At 44.7% G+C, this 20,178-nt stretch overlaps 1 protein-coding gene across 2 annotated transcripts; it reads right to left on the bottom strand.

Annotated features, from left to right (window-relative positions):
* Positions 1-2,884: 2,884 nt before the first annotated feature.
* On the bottom strand, positions 2,885-19,501 carry GAPDHS (glyceraldehyde-3-phosphate dehydrogenase, spermatogenic). 2 transcript variants are annotated; one of them, XM_028742575.2, is made up of 12 exons: positions 19,251-19,359; positions 13,777-13,882; positions 10,941-11,129; positions 8,738-8,834; positions 8,146-8,252; positions 7,210-7,300; positions 6,856-6,974; positions 6,259-6,340; positions 5,480-5,631; positions 4,564-4,726; positions 3,979-4,076; positions 2,885-3,311 (listed from the first exon to the last, which is right to left on the bottom strand). In XM_028742575.2, the coding sequence occupies exons 2-12, from the start codon at positions 13,839-13,841 to the stop codon at positions 3,236-3,238; spliced, it is 1,239 nt and encodes a 412-aa protein (XP_028598408.1). In that variant the 5' UTR covers positions 13,842-13,882; positions 19,251-19,359; the 3' UTR covers positions 2,885-3,235. The 2 variants fall into 2 exon arrangements, with proteins under 2 accessions (XP_028598408.1, XP_028598407.1); XM_028742574.2 differs by lacking the exon at positions 13,777-13,882 and having other exon boundaries at positions 19,251-19,501.
* Positions 19,502-20,178: the final 677 nt, after the last annotated feature.

Below are 20,178 nucleotides of genomic sequence, written 5' to 3'. Positions count from 1 at the left end.
TACTGCAGGGATAGGGAACTTGTGGCCTTGCTGATGATGTTGGACTCCATCTGCCATCAGCCCCAGCCAGCATGACCTTTGGTCAGGGATTATGGGTGCTGTAGTCCAACAACATATGGAGGGCCATCCATGCAAAATCTTCCAGGAGCACAAGAGCATCAACCCCCCCCCCCCCGAAAGCCCATACGTGATCTTATCCTTCTTACCCTTCCCACCTATTTTGGTTTGGATGCTGAAACTCAAATGCAAGCGAGTTCACACAAGATGCACAATAGAGAAAACTGTCTGCTCTCGCTTTCGCATTGGACTGTGCAAGCAGCGCACAATGTGTTAATAAGGCTACAGTTTTCAGAGAATTCCATCCCATGCTGGAGGCAGGAAATATTTGCCAGAACTGCCAGCTCACAAAGACAGAGCTGTAACAATGGGCTGCGTTGAGGCATTTGACTTGGCTTGGCAAGGAGCTCATTCCCAAGAACTGAGAGCCTCTGTCATTGACATGACTTTGCGTTTGGAGGCAAGCTCTCCGCAGACACTGGATAGCTCTGTTCAGAAAACTGACCTGCAGCAGGCAGGACAATTTCATCTGAAACCACTGACAAGGTTGTTTAGGACGCCAATGCTTGCATAGCCAGTTAGCAACCTTTAAAAGGTTACAAAACTGCAGAACTAGAACTAGATGTATGTCCATTCATATACACAATAAGTGCAGCATGAGTCTTTGCCTGCCATGCGGAAAATACCTGAAGGCAGCTGCTCAACATATTTGAAAGTGCTCCTCTAGTCCAGGTGTCAGGTATCTTTTTCAGCATTCCTTTGTGGGAAACCTTCCAAGGGTCACATACAAGACTTTTCCCTTTGTACCACAGGCTACATTACAGTTCTGCCAAAGCCAGGCCGCACCCCTCACTAGCTCACATAAACATCCCTAACTCTCCATCCAGGCAGGCAAGAAGCTTCACCACAGCTCAAGAACTCATCTCAGCAAGGCAAAAACACTTGGAAAATGCAAAGTAGAACCAGTGAGGGGTGGGGCTTGAGGAGAGCCTCACGGGCAATGTAAGAAACTTGGAGGATAGAGGCTCCCTACCTGCTTGCTCTGATCTCAACACTGAGTGGAATCCAAGGGTTGTTCCCGCTAACACAAGATCCCAGTCCTCATGAGGAACTTTTCAGAAGGCTACAATGGGCAATGTGGATTAGCAGAGGGTCAGGGTCCTCCCTTGCGCAAGAGGAAGCACTTTTTGCTAGAGTGAAACACAGCAACAACAGTGACCAGCCGGCTGCCTTTGGAAGATTATAAGCAGGGCATGTGGAAGGTCAGCTCTGCACTTGCCTGCTCCCCTACTTTGTGGCTGGCCAGAGTGCCCTCTGGATGTTGTTGGAGTAGAGTCCAACATCTGGAGGATCATATTGCTGGCTATTCCTGTTCCACAGCTCTGCATCCTGTGGACATTCATGCATCTGTTGCCTGGTCAGAAGCACCCAAATTTCATGACATCTGTTGCAGGCAATCTATGTGCCCAGGACATGCTGAAACGGTCCCTGAGCGAGCTTTTCTGAAGTGGCAAACTGTCCCTGGTCACTCTTCCCTTTTTTCTGCTGCTGCCATGTTATATTGTGAATCCATCTTGGCTCTTTAGATGTTGGGGGAAGACAACTCAATGCTATCAGTAGGCCCCACACCAAAGACTTCTCCCCGCCCCCCTGCAGAAACAATGGCAGCAGTTTTTACAATATGGAAGAACGGAATCCACCTTATGTAGAGCCAGGGAGTGATTACCTCCATAAGCCATGCAGCCTTTCAAATAAACTTGGCATACTTTGAAATCTGGTGCAGCTATGAGCTAGGTTCAAATTCCACCTCACTAGGGCTAGCCTGGGTGCACTCTTTTGGTCTTAACTGCTCTCCTGCAATATCTACATTGTGGGGTTATAAGGACTGGTGGGTGTATTGCAAAATGGTATGAACTATCAAAAGTGTTACAGCATTCTGAAAGGCTTGTGATTCTTATGCTAATAAAACATCATAAGTTATGGCTACAGAGGTTTATAGAAAAGCCCAGGTTAGGAGTTTGACAGCCTCCTTGAGGGAGGTGTCTGGACTTTCTACCAGGCAAATACTCTGAACAGCAGTACTTTTTACATTCTCATGGTGGTAGTGCAAAAAGTTAAAGAGCTCAGTGGTAGAGCTTGTGCTTGCATGCAGAAAGGTCCCACAATCAGTTTGCAGCATCACCAGAGAGCCACTGCCACTAAACGGAATGCACCAGGCTACAGCAGAGGCAGGCGGCAGGTAGACCTGGCCCTGCTTAAAAGATTGCTGGATGATTTGCAGATCAGCTCCTGTTCAACCACAGTAATAGAACATTTTCCCCCCTCCCAATTGGTAGCAATTCAGATGTGTGTGTGTGTGTGTGTGTGTGTATTCATCTCACAGCTCTTTCCAGCAGTCATTGGTTCCGCCACCACCATCATTTGCACTTGGGCTGTCCTCCAACCATCCAGCCACTATTTTGCACTTGGCTCTGACTGGTGGACCTCAGGATTTGAATAGAGACCAAGTAGATCCCACAAGCTTTAAGTCTGCCCATGTTTGAGCTACAGGGACTAATATAAAAGCTTGATATAAAAAGCAGCTTCCTGTCTTCCCTAAGTTTCTCAGCAAATTATAGCTGAGGAGACAGATTTTACACAAGTCCTGCAAATAGATTAATGGCAACCAGGATTCTGATCTTCGCAAAAAATGAGCATTTTAATCAGAATGCTCCTTCGATAGAGACATTTAGGAATGCTCAAAAGGTGTCCAGTTGATACAAAGGTGTGGTCAAAATGCGCATTTCAGCAGACCCACAGGGAGCTAAAATAAAAGCCCATGAAAACATTTCCAGGTTCACATAACTTCAGTGGTTTTATTTCAATGCTTACGAGATCTCAAGGATACTACAGCCACACAAACCAATGTGTAACCCCAAAAGCTAGACTCTTTTCTCCAGGGGGAAATTTGGTGCATTTGTCTTCACTACGTTTTTAAAGCTCATACAAGCTGCTGTGGAGAGCAGGATTCACACTCACATGTACACACATACACACAAAGCTTTACACAGTGACAAAAGGTGCAGTGTTCAGGGTTCTGTGGTCGAAGCGAAGAACTGGCCAGGAGATCAAACCTATTGACTAAAGGGGTGAGAGGCCACTCTGTCGGATAGCCTGGAATGCAGAGTGTGGGCAGTGCTCATTCGTGCTCCTTGCTGTACATGTGCTTCAGGAGATCTACTACACGGCAGCTGTAGCCATATTCGTTATCATACCTACAGAAGGGAAAGAAAACTGCGTCTAAGTAATGCTCATAGCCCAAATGACTCAATCACACAAATCCACAGTTCCTAGGTGCCTCTGACAGTGAGCCAGGAGATAATCAGTATCCCAGTTTTCAATTATAGAAACGCCTACTAGTGCTGGGCAATATAGGGTCCCAAACCGGTTTGAAGCTCATATTGTGATACTGGTTTCAAAGTTTTTTATGTGGTAATATATCACGAATCGTGATATGTGGGTGGGTGGGTTTGCTTTGCAAAAAATCACATTGTGGGCAAAACTTTGAAGTCAGCCTCTACATAGCTCTATCCTTATTTCAGACATTGTGGCATATCAGTATATTCAGATGTTGAAAACCAGCCCTAATGCCTACGACATATACAACTCCCTCTCTCATGTAGACACAATAGAACTCTGGTTATACAAATATTGAGCCTAGTTGGTAAGTTGTTCACAGCAGATGACAAAACCAAAATGTTCCAATTGCCTCAAGTCATCCCTGCTTGGTCAAAATTGGGTGTTCCTTGCTAGCTTTCAAAGGAAGCAGCATTGCTACCTGAGCAAGCCTAAGTCAGGGTGGCAAATTCTCCTTCTGAGAAGGGATTATCAGGCAACGCACCAACTATGCTCCAGTGTGGAAAAACACCTGCTCATTCTTACCAGGAGATGAGCTTCACAAAGTTATCATTGAGGGAGATCCCTGCTCCAGCATCAAAGATAGAGGAACGATTATCACCAATGAAATCAGTAGAAACAACCTGCAAAAGAAGCGTGAGAATTAAATTATATACAAAAGAAAAACAAAAAAGACTGGTTCATCACAGATGTCAACCTGGTACCCTGGGATTCCAGCCTTGTGAGATGTTGGTAAGATGCTCCAGCAGGTAAAGACTGTTTGCCCAGTCCCTCAGGTTATGCTATACTTATACTTTAAGCAGAGCACCCTACATTTTATTTTACTAGTGAATGAATGGCAGCGACTTTTGGCTAAGTGATTATAAGTTTGGATGTTGGATTCCACAGTCAAAAATATACCTCAGCTTTAAATGCCACACCTGGTGTAGAATAAAACAGCTTTTTGCTAAAAACTAAATTAGAATGTAACCACTTCCCCCAGCAGCATAAATCAAAGCAGGCATTATTATTGTTCTGATGAACTGCATTGCCTATAAATGGCTCAATGGTGTGCCTTGGGATTTCTCTCCCTCCACAGCTTGTTCAACTGAGAAAACTATCCATACTCACCTCATCTTCTGTATACCCCAGGATTCCTGCCATTGGCCCTTTAGCTGCCTTCTTGACAGCTTCTTTGATCTGAGCATAGGAGGCTGGCTTGGAAAGGCGGCAGGTCAGGTCAACAACTGAGACATCACATACTGGCACACGGAACGCCATGCCAGTGAGCTTCCTGTTAAAAAAGGAGGTTAGTCACTAACGGGGGGAGGGATTATCCTGGAGGATTACTACTAAATAGGAGCCAAAATTATATACACTTTAGGAGAGTGGTTCTGCACATTAAATTCTCAGCACCACCTATATTTTATACACTGCTCTTGGGAAAACATGGCAGAGGGCCTTCTTGGAAGTGGTGCCCGCCCTGTGGAACACCCTCCCATCAGAGGTTAAGGAAATAACTATCTGACTTTTAGAAGACATCTGAAAGCAGCCCTGTTTAGGGAAGTTTTTAATGTTTGATCTTTTATCATGTTTTTAATATTCTGTTGGGAGGTGCCCAGAGTGGCTGGGGAAAGCAAGCCAGATTGGCAGGGTATTAATTAATTAATAATAATAATAATAATAATAATAATAATAATAATAATAATAATTTGTTGCTGTTGTTACTGTTGTTGTAAGTCATGAAAAAAGTGCCACAATTGTTCTGCTAAAGATTGCTAATCCATTTCATGCCAATCTAATGTATGGGCCAAGTGTTTGGGCTCTCATCAGAAGGTCTGGGGAAGAAATGTTGAGAGACCTCAAGCAACTACCCTAAGAAAATAATGCTGGGCAATGTCATGTTTCTCTCTTCTGCATGAGCACAATTAACATACCTTGCCAATACTGCTTAACCTGTTTTGTAGCCAACAAACAGCTGCAATAACTACAAAGACACAGGAACTGGTTTCTACAGAGGCCTCTGAGAATAAGATATATTCCATACCCATTAAGCTCTGGAATGACCTTGCCCACAGCTTTTGCAGCACCAGTAGAAGCTGGAATGATATTTTGGTGGGCACCCCTGCCATCACGCCAAGCCTTGGATGAGGGACCATCCACAGTCTTCTGAGTGGCAGTATAAGCATGAACTGTGGTCTGCAAACAGAAGAAGCCAGTTAAGGAGACATGCAAGACATTTTAGAGTAGATTCTGGTCTAACAAGCAATATCTGAGGTTTTCTTGGAAACCTAAACTTTTGCTTTACATGTAAAAACATGGGATTGACTCACACGAGATGCACATGTGTTAACTTTATGGGAGAGCAACTCTAATCTTGACTGGTGACAGGATTCAGAGACCTAAAAACTAAGCTGCACGCTTGTAGTAAAAATGCCCTTTTTGCCCCTCAGCAGGCAGTTTGTGAAAGCAAAAGTGATTCACAAGAGCGTCAACACTTCTCTAAGCCACAAAGAATCAATACATGATCACACAACACCTGCAGACAGGATTCAACTTCCCAATCATTTTATCTGGAAGCCTGGCCTCTAAGGACTGGATGGCACTGTTAGAATATTGTTTTGAATCCTCAAACAGCCACCAATTTGGATAAATGCTTTTTTATAGTCGGTAACTGAAAGCTATAGTTGTGCACTGTGTAGGAAGTTCAGTTTCTTCTAGATCACACTGTCTATAGGAAGACACCAGGGTGATAAAAGGTTTTGTCAGAAGTCCTGCTCTTGAATGCAAGCTCCATTCTCAAAGGCAATCCAGTATTGCTCTTACCATAAGGCCCTCCAAAATGCCAAAGTTGTCATTAATGACCTTGGCCAAAGGTGCCAGGCAGTTGGTGGTGCAGGAAGCATTGCTGAAAAGCAAGAGGGATACATTAAGCTGACTTGACAACCGGCCAAGGGAAAAAGCACAACCTTTTTGTGTGTGACACACCCAGGAGCCTGCACTGCAAGCAAAGACCTGTGGGTTATCTCCAAAGCTAGGTAAAGTTCATGCCCCAAGCTTTGATTGTCCAGGCTTCTCTCTTAATCTGGGTATCTTGAACAAGTTTGTGTAAATCATCAGCTTTCCAGGTAGGCTAGAAGCTCCCGCAACCATCAGGGGATATGCTATGAATTACTATACCTCCCCCATTAGCACCTTGCTTTGCAACACAAGCTCAGCTATTCTGCAGAAAAAGAGAGAAAGCAAGGCCATCTTGTCACCACCCTGCCAACCCAAACTCCTCTACCCCCAGGGAGGACCTGAGCCGCCTGCCTACATGATTGTTCTTTCGCTGGAAAGCATCCACAGAGACCCATCCCTAGAGTGGCCATGCGGCAAACGACTTCTCAGAAGACTAAACGCTGGGGTGGAGAGGAGCCTTACCTCACAATCTTCATGCTGGAGGGATCGTACTTCTCATGGTTGACTCCCATAACAAACATTGGCGCATCAGGAGATGGCGCACTCACCACTACTCGCTTGGCTCCACCATGGAGATGAGCCTGTGGAAGGCGGCAGGGGTTTTTTTTTGGTCAGTCACTGAAGAGCAAACTCAGGCCATGCAGAAAGCATTGTAAGTAGGATGGAAACACAGCACACAAAGGGGAGCATGCTCCAGCACAGAGATCTGCCCCTGTGCATTTAGAAACCAAGCATCCGTGGAGGGAGTCCAGCACAGAGTCACAGAAAGGCCCAAGAATTGCTTCCCTTTTCTGAACAAGCTACACAGGTACTTACCGAAGCTTTCTCGACGGAGAGGAAGACTCCGGTGGATTCTACTACATACAAAGCTCCTGCCTCGCCCCATGGGATTTCATTTGGTTTCATGCTGCAAAATACAAGATTGCAAGGCCTTTTGTCAGTAGCTGTTTTAGTATGTGGAGGTGCGAAGAAATCTCTCACAAAAGTATTAGCTGCCAGAGGACACGGGCAGGTTAGCAGTCATGTACCTGCGGGACTTGGCTGCTAATTAACCATCTTTAAAACTATTCATCAAGAGCTTAGTAAAACTGAGGTATGAATAAACTGATACTCTCTGCGCTGACGAAATGCTTTTAGAGTCCATATATAACTGTAAAGTGTAATGAATGGATGCTTTTAAATATTCCAGTGAGGACTAAATGGTAGAGTGTTGCTTTTTACAATCCCTGATACGATCAACGGGCTAATGGCAAAGTCAGTCCCAGACAGGTTCACATCTATGTACGTAGGAGGACCCAAGAGAGGTGGGAAGCAAAACAGGATATTTGTAACATTTTATCCTGGCCTTCTCCAAAGAGGTTTTCCACCCCCAAGTTCTTCTAACAACCCCGTGAGGTGGGTTCAAAAATAGTGACTAGTTCAGTGTCATGTAGCCACAAGGTTGATTTGAATCTGTTTTTTTCCGGTCCATCTGTTACAGCACACTGGCTCTCTGCATTCAACTCTATCACAGCCTGCTCCAGGATGATACGCATTTTATCGTGCCCGTGAGAAAGAGATGTAGTCTTCTGTGGGGATAGGGATGGTGCACAGGTACATGCACAATCCTTGCATCTGTCACATTTTTGGTGCAGTCTTTGGGCCAGTCATCAGTTACACAAACCTCGGACAAAAATCTCAGAAGCCTGCTGCAGATTATTGCCAAGAATGGGTACGCCTCTAGTCAAGACCCTGACTTTTATCCCCACTTACCTCTGGAATACAGAGATTTTTGAGCCATTCACTACCAGCTTGCCATCCTCAGCCTTCACTTCTCCCTTGAAGCGCCCATGTGTAGAATCATACTTGAACATGTAGACCTAAAGGAGGAAGAAAAACGTCAACCGCAACCATATTGTGCCAGACAGAGGGCACTGGATTTATTTACTTATTTTTGCTTTCTTGGCTAGAAATAAAAGCTTATACAGAAAGCATGAGGATGGTACAGATCACCCCAACCCAATACCCCCTTATTGTATCCATATGTTAATACCATGCTTGAACAGGGCCTTACATACAGTAAGTGCAGAAATCTGTACATTTCCAATTTTCTGATTGCGGTTTCACACACTTCACCTCTATGTGCACTGGGATTTACTTATGTAAACTAACACACAAATGGGGTATAGATGCATCTGTGTACATTTCACTTGAGATGGTGCCAGGATGCCAAGGACCAACCAGCATAATCTTGACCATTCACCACCACCACCACTCCCTAAAACCTTCCTTTTCAGTCTACCAAGGAAACAGACTAAGGGCCATTGTACATTTGGAGTTCAGTCGGACACCATTAAGCCATTACCATGTATTTGACGTCAATGAAAGGATCATTGATAGCCACAACTTTGACCCCCTTCTCCACACAGGCTCGGAGGACCAAGCGCCCGATACGCCCGAATCTGCAAAAAGACAAAAGCCAATCCATTAGAGTTGCAAATGCCCCTCAGCCCTTTCTACATAACTAAAGCAAGCAGAATATGTTACTAGAATAGACCTTCTTATAGGCAGCAATTAAGGCTTCCACAACATTAAAAAGCCTTTTTCCACGGAGACCCATAGTTTACATCAGGAAGCAGAGCATGAGTAATTAAGCTCAAAACCTTGCTAGAAGCCCATGGGTGCTTAGGAGTAGCCAACCTGGTACCTTCCAGATATTGTGATTTGCAACTCCCATCATCCCCGATCACTGGCAATAATCGGCTGAGGAGAGTTGAACTCCACAATATCAAGAGGGCACCATGTTGGCTATCACTGAAATGAGCATTCAGAGACAAGATATTCCTGCTCTGCATTTTGCTTTCTTGCACAAGAAGCCACCTTTTGGTTAACCAATCTAGAAACTGTTCTAGAGGGTTGCTTGGAACCTTATCAGAAAGCTCTCCAATGACGATGATCAGTAAAAGTAGACAGGTTTGCTGCAAAATGTTGCTCATCAATAGCTCTATTTCTCTGCAAGATTCAGCACAGGAGAACATTGGGTCTGTTGTAGCATGAATGCATGCTCTACACATTCTGAGTGACTGTGAGGCTCAAAAGACCTGTGAAACATGAGTCAAGCATGTTGCCTGGAACAGGGGTTGTCAGAAGGTAGATTGGGATCTACTAGCAGATTACTGGAAGATTTACAATGGACTGGTGAGAATTCCAGATGCCCCAGTTGTTTCACTACAACAATGAACACCCACACAAATTAAGCCGTTAAGAAACCCTAATCTGTAGTAACTCAAATACAGACTAGTACTTTTATGTGCTAGTCATCCTAGAGTATTGCTCATGGGGCACAACAGGGAGCTGGCTCTGATTTAAAGCCACCATTTTGCACATGGTTCTGCACAGTGAACCTCATCATTGTAGTGGGTCCAACAAGCCTGATGTTTGATCACACTTGTCCAAGAGCAGGCCCCAAAATCCTCTAAAACATGCAAGGGTTCTGTGGTGGACATGTACGAAGCTCCTCAAGCAGACAACTAGTGTAGAAAAAAGATTCCTTAAAAGCACAAAGTTTGGAAATTATAATTATGATCCAATCCTTCCAACTCCCTGAAAATGGTATTCATAGACCTATCACCTTTAATATTGGAGGTAATTCACTGCGCCACTGTGACTAATAGCCACCGATAGCTTTCTATCCCATGAATTAAGTCTAAACCCCCATTGAAATTGGTGGCCATTACTACATTTTTGTGGCAGCAAGGTTCATAATTTATAATTATGCATTGACACATATTGTAGTGTGTGAAGGACTTCCTTTGGTCTGTCCTGAATTATCGAACATTCAGGCTCATTAAATGTTCCTGGGTTTGGTTATTATGAGGGAGGGTTTTAAAAAAAACCTTCTCTCTATCCACTTTCCCCACACCAGGCATAATTTTATAATTTCCATCATGTCCCTCTGCTTACTTGCCTTTTTTCCTACACTGAAAAACCCCTCCAGATTTTGTAACTTTTCCTCACAGGGGAGTTGTTCCAGCCTATATTATTTTGGTGGCCCTTTTCCATCTCTACAATATTCTTTTTGAGGTACAGCAACCAGAACTGTACACAGTACGGTGTTCCAAGCGCAGCCTCATCACAGATTATTGTAACAGCACTAGGATGTTGGCAGTTTTATCTTCAACCCCTTTCCTAACAATCCCTGGTAAGGAACTCCTGCCAGTTTCTTCACTGAGCTATCTGCCCACTGTATTACCGTATTTTTCACCCAATAAGACGCACCAGACCACAAGACGCACCTAGTTTTTGGAGGAGGAAAACAAGAAAAAAAATATTCTGAATCTCAGAAGCCAGAACAGCAAGAGGGATTGCTGCGCAGTGATAGCAGCGATCCCTCTTGCTGTTCTGGCTTCTGGGATAGCTGAGCAGCCTGCATTCGCTCCATAAGACGCACACACATTTCCCCTTACTTTTTAGGAGGGAAAAAGTGAGTCTTATAGAGCAAAAAATACAGTATACTGTGTTACAACAAACAAACCAGCAAGCAAATGCTCCTTTTGAAAAATCCTTACCCATTGATCCCAACATGAAATTCCGCCATACGTTTCGGAGGTGGTGGAGGTGGAGGTGGAGGAGGTGGTGGAGCTTCTGGTTCTGGCTCTGGGGTAGGCGGTTCTGCCTCGGGGGTAGGTGGTTCTGCCTCGGGGGTAGGTGCCGGCTCTGGAGAGATTTTCGGAGGAGACCCTTCACTTATCTCGAGCCTGGAAGCACCAGAAAGGAGTAAGCATGCTGGCTTGGACAGAGGCAACTAAAGATCATATTGGCTAAACAGATTTTAATTGGTTTAAGTCATTCTCACTCCCCAGAACTAGAAGTCTATGGTAGGGGATGCCAGTAAAAATCATCCCCCTCCCTAGACTACCATTTCCAAGATTCTTTAAGGGGCCATCACACTCCCATGTGGGTTAACCCAAGGATATTCATTATTCCTGCTCCCCCCCCCAACATTCTTTATTCGACGGTTAGATCATTTATACAAGGCACGAAGATTTAACTTCAGGACTTTGCTAACAAGGATGGACTTCATATTGTCCTATGTTTCTCTCTCCCTCCCAGCGACCTTGGTTTACAATGATCTACACTGTGACATGTGACTCAAATCCATTGCACAGTGTTGCAACAAAAGGAGGAAGAGACCCGCTACTTAAAGAGAATTTCCAGATACCGTACTGGTCTACATACAAATTCTAGGCTTGTGCACACTTCTACTCGTCCTGTGCCGGGGGGGTCTGAGTGGTCTTCCACTTGTCCCACACTTTCCAGACATGGGTCTGAGTGGTTTTGTCTTGTCCCACCAGTTCCCCCCGGAAAATTCGCTCTTTAGCAATACAGTGGAACAAATGGCAATCTGCAGAAACCTCAATTGCCGATTGTTTCAATTCACTACTAAAGACTGGGTTTCCCAAGGGGAAAGGCGGTAGGGCAAACAGAGTATGTCACAAGCATTTTGTTCTATGGTAATTTCTGCTCCAGGGTTGAGTTCAGGAACTTGAGCTTCAACTTTGGACCAGAGGCTGGCTGTACACAGCAATGCTTTGATGGCTCCTGTGACATCATGAACCCCCTTCACTTCCATTAATTCCAGAGTCAGCTTAGCAGTTGCTCATATAGATATTATTTTTAAGCCCTACATGTGATGCTTTAAAAAGATAGCCACCTAAAGCACAGGGGGAAGACTCATGACTAATCAACATTCACACTACTAGTATTCCTTTATTACAAAGATAGGAGGAAGCTTGGCTTACCATGCAGGAAAAATGAGCTCCTATCACTTCCATTATATTTATTCAGACCCTAACTTTGCAGATCCAATCCCTTCACTTGACTGTAAGAACTAATGTGTTGTATCAAACTAAGTTTAAGAAACCTGGGTTTATTACTTTCAATGGGTCTAACTCTGGATAAAATGCACAGCTACAACACACTCATTACAGGAATTATTTCTGGTGAGCAATGCATATTACATGGTTTGCATTGGGCCAGGCAACTTGAGTTTCAAAATGGGATTTACTGTGTAATTAGGAAGCTTGTTTGCTCATTCCAGGGCAAGAACAACGAAATTAATGTAAACTTCCGATTTAGTATAGTCGTACCTTGGTTGTCAAACAGAATCCATTCTGGAAGTCCGTTTGATTTACGAAAATGTTCGACAACCAAGGTGCGGCTTCTGATTGGCTGCAGGAGCTTCCTGCACTCAATCGGGAGCCGCGGAAGTTGCCTCAGACGTTTGGCTTCCAAAAAACGTTTGCAAACAGGAACACTCACTTCCAGTTTGCGGCATTCGGGAGCCAAAATGTTCGAGTCGCAAGGCCTTCAAGATCCAATGTATGACTGTACAGACTCTGAGAGACTGTCCACTCCTTAATTTGCCAGTAGCTTTGTTTTGTTCTTGGATTAAACCAAGCATCCCGGAATAAGATCTTAAAATTGCTGCCTGCTAAGCTACTTCTGACAAACCACATGCCCCAAAGGCTTGGAAATGGCAAACAGCTTCACTAATTGTGTCATGATGCAGCTCCTGTAAGACCACATTACACAGGACAGCCAAGTGGGGAACCCCAGAAAGTAACAATACCGTCACAAGGCAAAATAGCCTTGTAGACTGAAAACCTGGAGGGAGGCCAAATATTTTAAGACTGAAGGGAGCCTCCAAGTCAAGGTTAACCAGAACACACAGTTTCTCCGGAGTGAGATTCATTTTGCTATGCTTCTATGTAAAGTAGATGAATCCTGGCCATAGCAAAAGCTAGGATACATGAGAGCATAGTTGTTTTCTGTAGTTTCATCCAAGAGTTGAAGATTCCATCACACAATACACTGAGGCAAGCAAGGATAAATGGCAATTGCAAAACATTCCAGTATTCCTGGCCACACTAAAGAGGGCTGGTCACCTAGGATCACTAACCCAAACAACATCTTTGGGTGCTTCTGAACATGTAAACAAGCCTTCAATATGGAGAACAGTGAAAAGGTTTAATAAAAATATTTTCATATCCAGATAGAACATGCTTGCTTAACCAAATTTCAGTAAGCACACACTACATGCTAAAGGAAGTTCCTAAATAACTTACATCTGCTTGGGAGAATCTCACTTGGAGAAAAGTTCTCTTAAATGGGTTACACTGAGGTTCTGGAGTTTGCCTTACCCATTGTTGAACCTCATTTACAAATGAAGTTTAACAGACCTAGAACAGGGTGGCTTTCAAACCATATGTTGTGAACCTGCAGGCTTTACTGTTATTTTTACCACTATATATCTTACCTCTAGTTACATTGGCTTTACCAGCTCATGGAGAAGGCTGCCAGTATTTAAACGTTCATGAGAACCCCCTCAAGAAATTTGCTTACCTGAAAACTTTGACACTAACTGATGTGCCGCCACAATCCGGTGGCGGTGAGCAACTGCGATTCATTCTGCTGGCTGACCTATCTACCGTTTCTCTACCTAGAAATACTGAAAGAGGATTTCAGGAGGCTGGTTAACTTCTGCTCAGCTAAGCTTGCTGCAGCTATTATCAAAGATTCCTTTGCTCCCCAGCATTTCTGTTTTTTCACCACCCATTCAAAACTGTGTTCTTAATAAGAATCAGGGACTGCTGGCCCAAAAGTGGTTATAAGAACAAAGAGCATGGGGTAGTGGGGAGATAAGAACGTCTGGCAATTTTTAGAAGTGCACCTCCAAATGTTCTCCAAGTAATTTGCTTTCCTGGGAATGTTAGTCTGAAAGACTAGTTCCTACACTGGTAGCAAAAAAAAATATGTTATTTAGAGGGGTTAGCAAAATTCAGACTGAAACAATAGATTTTTGGAGCCATCTTCGGAAGAATCACAGTCCAGTTCTACCCTACTGAGCAGTTATTAGGAAAACATTGTCAAGCACATCCCTGAAGATGAAGAGTAGCAACAGAAAAATGGCTTATTACAGCAGCTCATTGATAGTTCCGAAGATTGTGAAATGGCTCTTTTTGTTATAACTTCAACAATGCAACATATATATTTTTATGTATATACTGCTTGTATACCAAAATGGCAATAGCAATACAACACAGAGGTGATTTTATCAGTTGCCTATCAAGGTCTTTTCAGCTTTCAATTACTTTTTTGCTTCAGCAGCCTGTGCAGAACCCAAGAATAAGTGGAGAAACTTTTGCCCTGGAGGGCATAGCAGAATGCTAGACAAACAAGGACAGCTATTTGCACAGTGCTCCTGCCCAGACCAGAAAGCAGATGATAGCCAAGGTTATATATGAATCAAGAGAGCACAGCTTCACATTTGAAGACAGTTACATAAGCATAACTATCTACATTTGTGTTCCTGAGCCCCTTTGTTTGCATTCAGCAGGATGACTCTGCAAGTTTGCTTTATGTCCTGTTGGCCCCATTTGTATTGAGTCTAAGCTACAGGTTTATATAACCATGATTATATGGTTTATTACAAGCAGAACAAGTTGCTTCCCCAGGTCATTTTAATCTAGGCTTCTGCCAACGGCAAGTAGGAAAATACTCATAAAATACAAAAAGGCAGAGAAAAGAATAAATACCGTACATTCTCTTACCATCCTGAGGTTCCAGTATTAATTTCTCCCGCTGAGTTATAGTGGCTTTGCAATACAAAACCAGTATCACATTTGTGTATCTCACCACTTCAACCTTGAGCAGGATCACCTTAGTCATATATTATCTCTTATTTGTATAAAGATGGATACTGGATGACTTTTCAAAAATGCAGGTGATGCCAGTACTGTAACACGTTAAGGTGGGGGGTTTTCCAACCTTCCCTGCTACAGCCACCATCAACCATCAATTCTTTCTAGCAACACTGCTTGCCAGACTTTCAGCTCCACTAGTGATACAAGTGGAGCTGTGCTTTGGAAATGGTACCTCTTTTGCCAAGCAAGTGCTTCCCATTCAAGGAGATACTAAAATGAATCAAACCAAGGAAAGAAAGAAGCAAAGATCTTAGTCAATTGATCTTTTATTTAGAAATCCTGCATTTTCCCTGATTTTGTTAAAATGTTGCATGCCAAACAATAAATATCTTGGCAACTGCAACTGGAAGAACAGAAGCCATTTTGTTTCAGCACAGCTCAGGTCTGCAGCCTCTCAAGCGTATTATTTCTAAATTGCTCGGTACAGAAACACCTTTCGATTCCTTGGCAGACAGCCCCATGGAATTTTGCAACCCATTGCAGATTTGCCAACGCATTTTCACAACGGTATACGGTAAAAAGGGGAACTTAGCAATAGCAATTTTGCAGCATTGCTGTGAAAACGACATTGGCCTAAGCATCAATAATTTTGCCACCGTTATTTGGTGTTCTTGGATCTTCCAGTTTACGCAGCTTCCATGAATGCAACAGCTTGGAACTGTGTGACAGCCACAGAAGTTTGACAAAATGAGTATTAATCAGATATATTTTCTGCTATTGCTTCATTACCATTTTGGCCTTCCATACGTGTACCTAGTACATCACGACAGAAGCAACACTCCATCACAGGAGTACATTCCCATCCTTCTGCAGGCATCTAAATGCTGCAGTGACGCTCTGTGGCCAACAGCAGAGTCCCAAACCCATCCAAGAGTACATTAAGCAGCAACCACAGCCCAGAGCAGCGTCGGCAGGCGCATACTCACAGCCCCAGAGCATTTTACAACCATCACGTTACTGGCTGCAGATACTGTGACCTTGAGACTGTATTGGTGCAGCAGAAAAGTCTGCCCACACCCTACTCCTATGCAGTTAGATGTGCCAAAGCTCATAGATGCCAATGGTCTTAGTCAGACCTAGAGCTAGTTGCACAGTTCTAATCATGCTATACATTTCTCAGTATAAACCTATGGCACCCATTGCAGTGTACCCTTGCTAACAACCGGGATCCAGATTTTCAGTTAGAAAATGGGCTCTTATCTCCTTCCTGCATTCCTGGAACAAACAGTTTGCATTTGACCTCCACTGACCAAAGATAGGAAGTCTGTTTTTTTAGCCTTTAGTCTAAGCCTAGGCATGTTTCCCTTCTTGTTGTTTGTGGGGAGCCTGGAGCAAGATAACAGTTAGCTGTCTGCTCATATTAGCAATTGAGACTTACAACCTCCTTCACAGAAAGACTATATACTTGATCTGTGGATCACCTCTACCGAAGGTCCATCTATTCGCCTGCTGTAGTCAATAATGCAGGCTTGCAACATATTCATGGTCTCATTTTCAATGTCTCAATATTTCATTATGATTGCAGTTTTAAGTAGACATTGTGTGCACTTAAATTTTGAGCTACAGCTCCAAGAAAGTAGATTTTTTCGAACAGGCTATCAACGTATAAAAAGTGTAGAATTAAAAAAAATGCTTTATATTCTGCCAGCAGGGCACTGAATGAATTTATAGTGGTGCAGCATATTTGCAGAGTCTCATTCTTGCAATGAGCACACGGTTCTGCAGCCTAGTTTCTACCAAAAATAAGAGTCAGATTAATTTCCCTTCTAACAATGACATTATTTGCGAGGAAGTAGCCTTTCAGTTTCTGAAATCCCTGAGGGAGAATCCTGGCCATCTTTCAACTGCTGCTCTCTGGAGCGTGCCTGGCTGCACGCAGACATCACTGCTTCCTAATCTCACCGATGTGATGCGACAGTCACATGAACAGGACGGATCCATACAATTAGCAGTTGATCTGGAAGAAACCAACTCGATCGCTAGGTAACAGGGGTCTTTGCTTCTCTACCTCTGCAAAAATCCCTAGGTATTGAAAACTACCCAGCCAGGGTAAAGGCAACGTATATAAACATCAGCCAGTTCATTCTCTCACCTGGAACTGATACAGAACAAATCTTTACAACTTCTTATATTTTGATTTATGCAAAATATACACAATAAAAATGGTGTGATACTATTCCTCAAAGAGGATGAGCAGTCTAAAAAAAAATAAAAGATAGAAACCCGGGCTTATTTCTACAGAAGGGAGTAGGTGGGACAGAATCTTTCATTAAATTCCTCTTTTTTAAAAAAAACACAGTTAAGGGAGATGCTTCTTCCATTGATGAAGAAAAGTAAAAAGGCAGGAACTGCCCATCTAACAGTCCTCAAAATGGAATGGTCCAGGCTTGACTCTTCAGTGGTTTTTCTGACGCAGTTGCATTTCTAGAGAGATCCATGGTACAGAGGCAGATGAACCTGCATCATCATCTCCTACTCTCAGTTGTTTAGTTAGTGCCTTCTCTAGCAGTAGCTGAAGCTTCCCTGCTGGCGCCTATGGGGGAACCTTCCTTGGTATCCAGCATTCTTGTCACTGCAAATACTTTCAAAGCAAGCCCTAAAGCTTCCTTACAGCACCCTTACCATGCACCCATCAAGGGCAACATTCTCTCTCCAAACTGCTGCATTGTAGCATCAAGCAAACCTGCAATCCTGTAATTTATTCCCCTTTACACCCCAACCTTTCCTCCAAGGAGACCGAAGTGGCACACATGGCTCCCCTTCTCCTCCCACTCCGTCCAAATTTAAGCCCTGAAACCACCTTGTGGGGTAGGTGTGTTTGTGTTTATTATGTTTATATACTACTGTTTCTTCCAAAGAGCTCAAGGTGGTGTGCATGGTCCTCTTTCCCCATTTCATCCTCACAACAACCCAGTGAGGTAGGCTTTAGGCTGAGAAGTGGTGACTGGCCCAAGGTCACCCAACACAGTGGACTGAGTGCGGGTTTGATCCTGGTTCCTGCCATGTCTTAGTGAAACACTCTCACCGCTACAGCATGCTAGCTGAGCTTCCCCTTGCCCCACACCTCCTGTCCTCCAAGTCCCCAAACCAGTCCACTACAACAGCACCCTCCTCCATCTATGCCCTAAAGCCATTTAGGGACTGTTCCTGTCCACAGGCCTGCCCCCCCCCCCCCGACCACAAGCCTCCTGCTATCTGCTTCATAGCACTGCAGAAAGAAGCACCATGTTGCTATGTGGTTGACTCATGCTTCTGAGCTCTCCTAATGCTCTAGCTCTTGAAGGCTACTCCCCGTGACAACCACACGTACAATCCACCCCACCCCAAAACATCACCCCTTCTCCGAAGACGACACACATCCACTTTGCCCCATGCCTCTCTTGCCCCCTCATGCAGCCCTTCTCAAAACTGTACAGAGCCAAGCTCACGGTGGTCTTCTGGGGTCAACCCCCAACATAGTGCAGTCCTCTCAGACATCTTCTTTCTTTCCGCCTCCATTTTAGTTACCCAGCCACAGTCTATTTCTTAACTGGAAAGATGCCTAAGTCACCTTTTCAATACCTCAGCCCACTAGTGTGGTTTTCAGGGGTTAGAGCGCCAGATTAGGGACCTAAGACAGCAGGTGTCCCAGTGGCGGTTCAGCTGCTCACTTGGGGGGGCTCTCCCCCCCCCTCTGAGCAACCTACCTCACAGGGTTGTTTGTGAGGTGCTGAAGAACCATGTGCACCTTGAGGAAGAAATAGGAGTGCAAAAAAACCCACACACATGTAAGTAAAGAATGAATAAAAGTCATCAGAAGGCAACGAGCAATTTAAAAGCACTGAATACGGAGGATATAAATGCATTAACAGGTAAATAAATGTCAAGACCATCGATTTTTAAATTAAACAATAATCCCCATTCGCCCAGCCTTGCAGCCCCCACCCACCCAGCTAGCATCCCCTATAGGGCGCCCCCTTCCCCCCTCCCAGCATCCTCTATACGACACCCCCCACCTTACCCCACCCCACCGTGGTCGACTGGACAACCCAGACCACCCCCCAGACCCTCTAGGCCCACCCTAAAGCTCCCTCTCCAGCCGCAGCATCCCCCCCCCCACCCCGCCCCACTCACAAGTCTATCCAAGCGACAGACCAGATGGCGTCGAACAAGCGAAAGCAACGGCCGGGATGCAGCTTATATATCCTCCGCTGCCAGGCAACGCCTAAGCTCCCGCCCCCGCCTCCTCCTCCCCCCTCCTCGAACGCGCTCTTGCGGCACCTGCGCGCACGCGCGCCTGCGCTTGTTCTACTTAGCAAGTCAGCCCGAGGCGGCGCGTGCGCTCGCGCGCCCTCTCGCTCGAAGCCCATTGGTACCCGGCCCCATCCGCGCACAACGGCCGCGGCGCGCGCTTCCCTCCTTCCCGCATGCGTAGTTCTGCCCTCTTGGGCATCTTTCGCGGCTCGGGGTTTTTTTGTGTGCGCACCTGCTGCCCAGGTGCGGGGAAGAGAGAGCAGGGAGGAAGGAAGGAAACCAGGGCCGCTGGGCATTCTTTGTTTTCTGTGGCCTCCTCCTCTTGTGCATCGTCGAGGCGCCTTCACACGTGACGGGTTTCCTTTTTTAAAAAGAAAAATACCCTTTACCTGTAGGAATGCAGCAGGTGTGCTCTGTCGCGTGGAAGAAAGATATGGGGGTACCTTGAAGGCTTAGCAACGAATATATTGCACATTATTAATGCCCCCCTTTCCAGCCAGAGGAGCGCAGGGCGGCAAACATGCAAGTGATAAAGGAATTAAAACATCTAAAAACAATTCCTATCCAGTTCCAAACTTTTTTGTAGGGTGGGAATAAGAAAATCAAAGGGTTTAGTCAATGAAAGATGTTGGAAAGGGTGGGGTGGAACTGGCTGGCATCTGGAAGCCTTGTGTTCTTCTTTAAAAACGTACCTCAGGGCAGAAGTTTCTGAGAATGTTAAAAAGTCAGGAGCCTCACAATCATAGCTGTTTGAAATATTTGCTTGCCAAATCCTCAAGGAAGATGATTTAGCAGCAGTTATATGTGG

This window comes from Podarcis muralis, chromosome 7, assembly GCF_964188315.1.
Source record: "Podarcis muralis chromosome 7, rPodMur119.hap1.1, whole genome shotgun sequence".
NCBI lineage: Eukaryota > Metazoa > Chordata > Lepidosauria > Squamata > Lacertidae > Podarcis > Podarcis muralis.
The sequence above is the reverse complement of the archived record's forward strand: the minus strand, read 5'-3'. Positions and strand labels throughout refer to the sequence as shown.

Excerpts from the sequence above, each read along its gene's own strand:
- GAPDHS (XM_028742574.2), bottom strand. The coding sequence starts at position 19,486 with ATGGGCTTCGAGCGAGAGGGCGCGCGAGCGCACGCGCCGCCTCGGGCT. Across the intron at positions 11,130-19,250 it reads TCTGTCGCTTGGATAGACTT|GCTCGAGATAAGTGAAGGGT; the intron begins GTGAGTGGGGCG and ends TGGTGCTTCCAG. Across the intron at positions 6,975-7,209 it reads TCTCCGTCGAGAAAGCTTCG|GCTCATCTCCATGGTGGAGC; the intron begins GTAAGTACCTGT and ends CGCCTTCCACAG.